The sequence below is a fragment of the Actinia tenebrosa genome, unplaced genomic scaffold (genome assembly GCF_029948245.1).
Source record: "Actinia tenebrosa isolate PJP-AT-01 unplaced genomic scaffold, QUT_ActTen_1.0 PGA_scaffold3__52_contigs__length_22856419, whole genome shotgun sequence".
In the NCBI taxonomy this organism is placed as follows: Eukaryota; Metazoa; Cnidaria; class Anthozoa; order Actiniaria; family Actiniidae; genus Actinia; species Actinia tenebrosa.
In genome coordinates this window covers 8521992-8528370 of record NW_028292580.1, presented here as the reverse complement: position 1 = coordinate 8528370, position 6379 = coordinate 8521992, and the positions used below count along the sequence as shown (strand labels likewise).

At 36.3% G+C, this 6379-nt stretch overlaps 1 protein-coding gene across 1 annotated transcript; it reads right to left on the bottom strand.

The window, feature by feature from the left end:
* Window positions 1-286: 286 nt before the first annotated feature.
* Window positions 287-5904, bottom strand: LOC116299850 (uncharacterized). Its single transcript, XM_031708570.2, has 3 exons — window positions 4579-5904; window positions 2443-2730; window positions 287-1998 (listed from the first exon to the last, which is right to left on the bottom strand). The coding sequence occupies exons 1-3, from the start codon at window positions 5276-5278 to the stop codon at window positions 1196-1198; spliced, it is 1791 nt and encodes a 596-aa protein (XP_031564430.2). The 5' UTR covers window positions 5279-5904; the 3' UTR covers window positions 287-1195.
* Between the last annotated feature and the right edge of the window lie 475 nt (window positions 5905-6379).

The following is a 6379-nucleotide window of genomic DNA, read 5'->3' as shown; positions in this document are numbered from 1 at the left end:
CCATAGTTTGATTCTCAGTGACCTTACACACTTGTTTTAAGGAGCAAGTGTGGCTTGGTTGGTTAGTGTTTTGCCTGCTAAGCAAGAGGTCCATAGTTTGATCCTCAATGATCTCACACTTGTTTTAAAGAGCAAGTGTGCTGCCTGAGCAAGATTAGTTTAGTAAAATAAAGCCTCGTTGAACTTTGGTCTACCTTTGACACAAACATCTCTTGTTTATTATAACATAGCACTGGTCGTACCCAAGCTAGGCCAGAATGCACCTTGTTTGACCACTTGACACAGCTTTTTACTCGGTAATTATTTTATTTTCCAATGTATAATTATACACTAAAAAATATTTTATTGAAAAAGATCTTGCTTTAAATATTTTTAAATGTTCAGTCCAGATTACATTTAATATTTTATGGAAGACAGCGTAAAGTAAAATTGGCTTGTGTGTGTGTATTGTTTCTTGTTTTTGTTTGTTTTTTTTTTTTTTTGACATTCTTGATTTGACGCGTCCGCTATTTTCCCGCCAATCTTCCGAACATGTGCAGTGCGGTCTTACCGTTTCGATGCTATTTCAAATTCTCATTATTCACTTAAATTCGCTTTAAGAAATTTAGATTTGTACGAAATAGTGTTTGATCAGACTGGTCGAATCTAAATCTACCATTCTCGAATTCGTACAATACCACTCGGTTCCTTGATTACAGACTCATTTATACAGTGTTAGCCTTATTTCAGCGTCAGAATATTCACAAGTATTAACAGTAAAGTAAAGAATGCACAACGACAACATTACAAACACTTTACAATTTCACAGACCTTCACTGAGGGAACGCATGGATATTTTACACAATAATCAAGACGAACTCTGAGCAACAGAGAACTCGAAACTGGAGTACCGTGTTTACTCGTTTAGACGCCGCCCCGAATAGACGCCGCATGTACGGTGCGGCGTTAATTTGAGGAAATAACAATTTATGATAAAGAAAAAGTATATTTCAAGTTTAAACCAGCAACGGAAATTTATTTTCTTTTAGAACATTTTAAAGTTCAAAGTGACTGTACTATTTAGCTCTTGCGTTAAGTTCTATTTCAAATTCTTATTGAATAAAGTAGTTTTTAAACGCCGCCCCCAAATAAACGCGTCCCATGGATTATGAGGAATTATATAAACGCCGCGTCGTCTAAACGAGTAAATACGGTATTAGGAGAAAGGAAGGAAAGAGAAACCAACGCCAACCAAGCACCCTGACTGAATAGCCAACCAAGTGATCTGTGATATAATAGGACAGGAATCTTTGATTTGAAGTTCGCAGAGTGGCGAGCTTTGGTTTGCCATGCCAACCAGTAAAAACCCATTGGTAATTGCCAATAGAAAGTACAATCCCATAATGAAAATATTGTTATGAACTAGATACGGACTGCGAATGAAGTAAGCAATGGCTATCACACAGCCGATCCGTAGAAGTGAGAGAAGTAAATGCAGTCCACTCAGGAACTTTTTTGCAAGGGACTTGCAGCAACACCTCCATAATGAACCTAGAAGACTACCAATGACGTCCCCAAATTGGAAGATTCCTATTAGTACCGTAGTTTGGTGTTCTTTCCAAAAAGGCGACTTGTTGGACGAATTGTGCTCCAGGGTTTTGAGGTGAACGATTTGGGCCACTGAGAGGCAATACCACGTGACCGCTGCCACTATAAATTCAGCCAATAGTAAAAAAGCAAGTCGCTTGCATCGTTTGATAACAGTCGTTACAGAGGACGAAATGGTCACCCATCTAGGATTATCAAAAGAATTTTCACTGTCTGCAAACAGCCCGTAGATACCGCTTCGACTGAGTTTGATAGCCGAAATAAAACCAAAAAAGATGCCAAGAAATGCTACAGGAAATACAATGTAGAGATTGAAAGCATTGCTTTCTTTTAATTCCGAGAGATTGTCTTCTTTAAAGTCTATGAGGATAGCTGTCATCTGAATTATGGAGGGAAGAATACAGCCAAAACCTTCAAGGAAAAAATCAAAGTCCAATGTTAGTATAATTGCATCAATGTAAACATATGATAAAAAAATGCCTGGTTTATTTGACGTTATGGGTGTCGTTTAGCCCATTTTGAAAACTGGTTGTTTAGAAATAGGTTGCCAAAGGCATTTAGTAGTGGTCCCAGTATGTGTGCATGAGGTACTCCAGTAGTCATATTGAAGAAAAAGCATAGAAACGTATCATTTAGACATTTCAGGGCAATACTCACATTTGCTTGATCTTCATAATCGAAAATAATTATCATCGTAAACGTAAGCTTAAAAAGTATTTTGCTATGCATTTCCCCTGAAAGTAATGACTACGGATGTAAGAAAGTAAACAAGCGTCCTCGGCCATTTCTCCGAGACCCCGTGTGAGGGGTAATAATAAAGAGAGGGGAAAAGGCTTTCGTACTCTACTGACTAACCTCCACCAAGACGAAACAGCAAGCTGCTTTTGCCACCAGGAAACAAAAAAACCATCCTATCGACAGTCGCCAAGGCCAACCCAGTACACAAGCCATTCAAAGAAACTAGCATATAGATGACGTAATGAGGGCATGTAACACTGAGAACCGACAAGACAGGAAAAACAGCAACCACGCCTGCCATTAGCACGAAGCTCACGATGATTGTCGGGATGAACTGAAACCATGTCTTCTTGCCCAGAAAGACCATCGCCATGGCAACTAGCAGTGAAGCATAATGACAGGAGCCTGGAGAGTAGAGTGGGATAAAGGATGTTATAACTCAGTGGGGAGGAGAACTTTAATTCAATGGAATCAGTGAAGGGATGCTGATGTTTTGAATAAAGTATATGGACAGTATCTTTTAATACGCTGTCGCTAAAAAAAAACTTGTGTAAAATGGATTTTTTTAAATTTTTTTTTATTTTTTTATTTTTTAAGGAAATCATCTTAAAAAATAGTTTTCATGCTGCCAAAAGAAAGCCAATTTTGATTCAAAACTCGGATAAGCTTCAACTTGAAGATGCATTTGTTTGACAATTTTTGATTTTTCTTTAAGGAAATCATGTTATATATAGGTTTCGTTTTGTCCAAAGAAAGTCAGTTTTGATTCAAAAAGATAAGCTTCAATATGAAAATGAAAGCGCCAAGTTACAATTCAGTGATTGAAAATGTTTTAAAGCGATATCGTTGTGACTGATCGAAGCGAGAATTTTCGAGCGTAAGCTATATTTCTAGCGCACAAAAATCCTTTAATCCTTAAGATAAATAAGCAAATGAATAAATGATGTTTTGAATTTAAGGTAACAAGACTAACAAGAGAACACGACATCAGGAATAAATGTCGGAACGTTTGATTTTTAGCTCTAGTGGTCTTGCGTTAAATTAACCTATTAGTGGGATTATGTTGGCATGGTTTTTCAGAATTAATTGCTTTCTCTAAGATCAATAAATCCCTCAACAGTTTGACTAAGCCTCGTGCCCTGTGAGCTATACAGTAGCTTTCTTTGCCTGCCCTCGTTTTCAAATCTTTGCTCGAAAAGTTCCAAGAAAATAACGATATGAAACAGGCTGCACCAGTTCAATCGGTTGAACAATTATTTTCCACTCTTCGCTCTCAAAACACAGCTGGCGATTCAATGGAAAGACCCCCTCAAAATTCCTTAATGATGATTGTAAATAACAGCAAGACAGAAATACGCCAAAATAAGAATAGTGATTATGTTTTCTAACCACAGCTGTATTAGGTAAAGTTAGAAAGATAGTAAAGGAACATTTGATGTGACGATTGGCCAGTGTTCTTGATTAACCTTGACCGCACTATAGGATCAGTAAACCTTGGAATACTGTAATATGTTAAATCTAAATTGTAATTCTCTTTAAAATCAGTGCGTTAATTTAGTTTCTTTTGAATGTATCTAAAAAAAAGATTTTTTCTCTTAAATAAAGGAATACTCAATTCGAACAGTCCATTATTTTTCCATCAACACAGGTGTAGATTTTAGGTATATCGCTTCTACTTAACGAGTAGAGATAAAAATGATACTATCAGTTTATTTATAGATAGAAAGAAAGGCACTCCGAATGCGCTGGCTGAATTAGACACTATAACATAGTAACTGAAATGGTACAATTATACGACCCTTTTTGTCACGTGCCTTAGGATATTTATTTTTAAATATCGTATGTGTTGGTGGGTCATTACCACGGATACTTCATTCTTATGTTACATAATCTGTGTTCACTAAAGTCTATTTACGATATTGTGAATTGAATATTTTACTTTGCGAGAAATTCCCTACGAATGAAACTGAAAGTGATAACGTTTGAAGGCCATAGCTTTTATTTCATAATCTTAGAAGCGATTAAAAAACACCAGGTTAATTTTTGATACGTAGGGAGCATTGCTTTGATAATCACAGTAGTCTTTATTTTTCCCATAGGTATCTCACAGTAGGTCCTAAGCCCTGCAGTATTTCAATGAAATTAGGAACAGAAACCGTTTTCCGCTTAGATAGTCATGAAACCAAAACATCCTCTACGCCAACGCGCGCTTGTATATCTTACAAAAAAAGATACCAGTACATGCATACTCACCCAATATTTGCAAAACCTGGTCTCCTAAAACTCCCCTAAAAAATGCCACGCTTATGTAGATAGAATTGAATGAAATCACACAAGCAAGACCAATGAGGAAAAAGTACAGCTTCTCGCGCAAAGAAAAGTGCGAATTCGTTGGTAACCTGCTGTACGGAGCAAGAGAAAAACCCTGAGCATTCTTGAGAAAGTCTTGACCCAACAAATCGTCAGCGCTGATATAGAGGTTAATGGGAATACTATCTGATGTCTGTGTCGTTGTGGAAGCCCTGCTTTTGATGCTACTGAATCTATCAGATGACACCGAGGTTGCGCGAACTGAATCCATCGTCCCTGTTTCTTTGTAGTTAACGTATTTAATTTCCGAGCCATCAAATAAAATGTACCCTGCATTGATCTTGTCAGATTTAGATTCTTTTCTTTCAACGAAATCAGTACTTGTCTCATAACTTTCTGGTATTACTGGTAGCTTAAACTGATTGTACGTTTGAGGAATAGTGAATGTTAAACTATTGTCGTCGGAAAGCTCAGAGCATGTGTCTTCGAAATCATCTTCTGATTCCTTGGTTTCTCGTTCTTCACTATCACTGAAAGTCTCGTGGAATCTGATACTTTGATCAAGATTGTCGAGTGCCTCTAGTTCTTCATTCGTAAGTGAAGGAAAAATACCATCTTTAAGCTTGGGTTCAAAAGTACTCATGGCTTGTGCAATACGCCTCACAATAATCTAGTGACAACCCAGATTTTGAATCCACAGACTTGGAATAAAGAAAGGACTTTCCAAATGACTGATCAATAATCTATTCCTTTTACATAGCATCATAACTGACTTTTTTCAATACCATGAAGCCAATTAAACATCTCTATAATGAAGTTATGAAATTTAGACGCGATTCTATATCATCTTGCTTGGTTTCCTGGTGATGAATAAGACATTCGTAGGTTGCTAATGCTCACAAGTGTCAGAGGAGTTTACTCTCCTAACGATAAAAACTTCACTTTGCTCTGTAGGACATGACAGGGTACGAATGACGAATTGAATAGCAGACAAGACAGCACCAGGACAGCATGACATCCAATTTGAATAAGACAATAAAATGAATAATAGATTTCTTTTATCTACTAATACGTTTGTCAATCCTGAATTCAAATTCAACTGATTTATGTAAGAACTATGAGTACATGGATTGAGGTACCTTTATGTCAAACCATCTAGTCTCGTTTTTTCCAATTACTTTAGTGGCAGCAAAGTGCTATTGTATTTGTCTAATTTATTGCCTTCGTTCAAGCGAAGCGGGATCATAAATCACTAAAGACATTCTCCCACCAGACTAAACAGCGTTAAAAATAACTCAAACAGCTTACATGCAAATAAAAAGATCTAATTCTTTGATGGAAAAAAATACCTTTAAAAATGCAAAAACAGCTTGCAACAACATCGAGAAAACAAATTCCAATGTCACCAAAAATTTTATTGCAATGTGCAAATATTTCACAGAACTGTCAGAAAACTCTTGACAGATTTTTTTTTACTAATCAATAAACGGCATACTTTTCTCTTGACAAATCAATTAAACAAAGTTTATCTATAGTAAATGTGTTGTTTTGATAAAGTTATTTTATATATTTTGTCTCATTTTTTCCTGTCTTGTACTGTACTTTACAATTTGACCAATAAATTAAACGTGTGACTGCACTTTATCACTAGGCTGCTTAAAGATCATGCCAAGTGATATGTTCAAGCTGTGTTTTGTTTTTTGTTTTTTTCGTTAAGTGTCGATCAAAAATAGATAAAGCTACA

Coding starts and splice junctions, on each gene's coding strand:
- LOC116299850 (XM_031708570.2), bottom strand. CDS start 5,278: ATGAGTACTTTTGAACCCAAGCTTAAAGATGGTATTTTTCCTTCACTT. Junction 2,731..4,578: donor CCAGGTTTTGCAAATATTGG/GTGAGTATGCAT, acceptor TCTACTCTCCAG/GCTCCTGTCATTATGCTTCA. Junction 1,999..2,442: donor GCTGTTTCGTCTTGGTGGAG/GTTAGTCAGTAG, acceptor TTTTCCTTGAAG/GTTTTGGCTGTATTCTTCCC.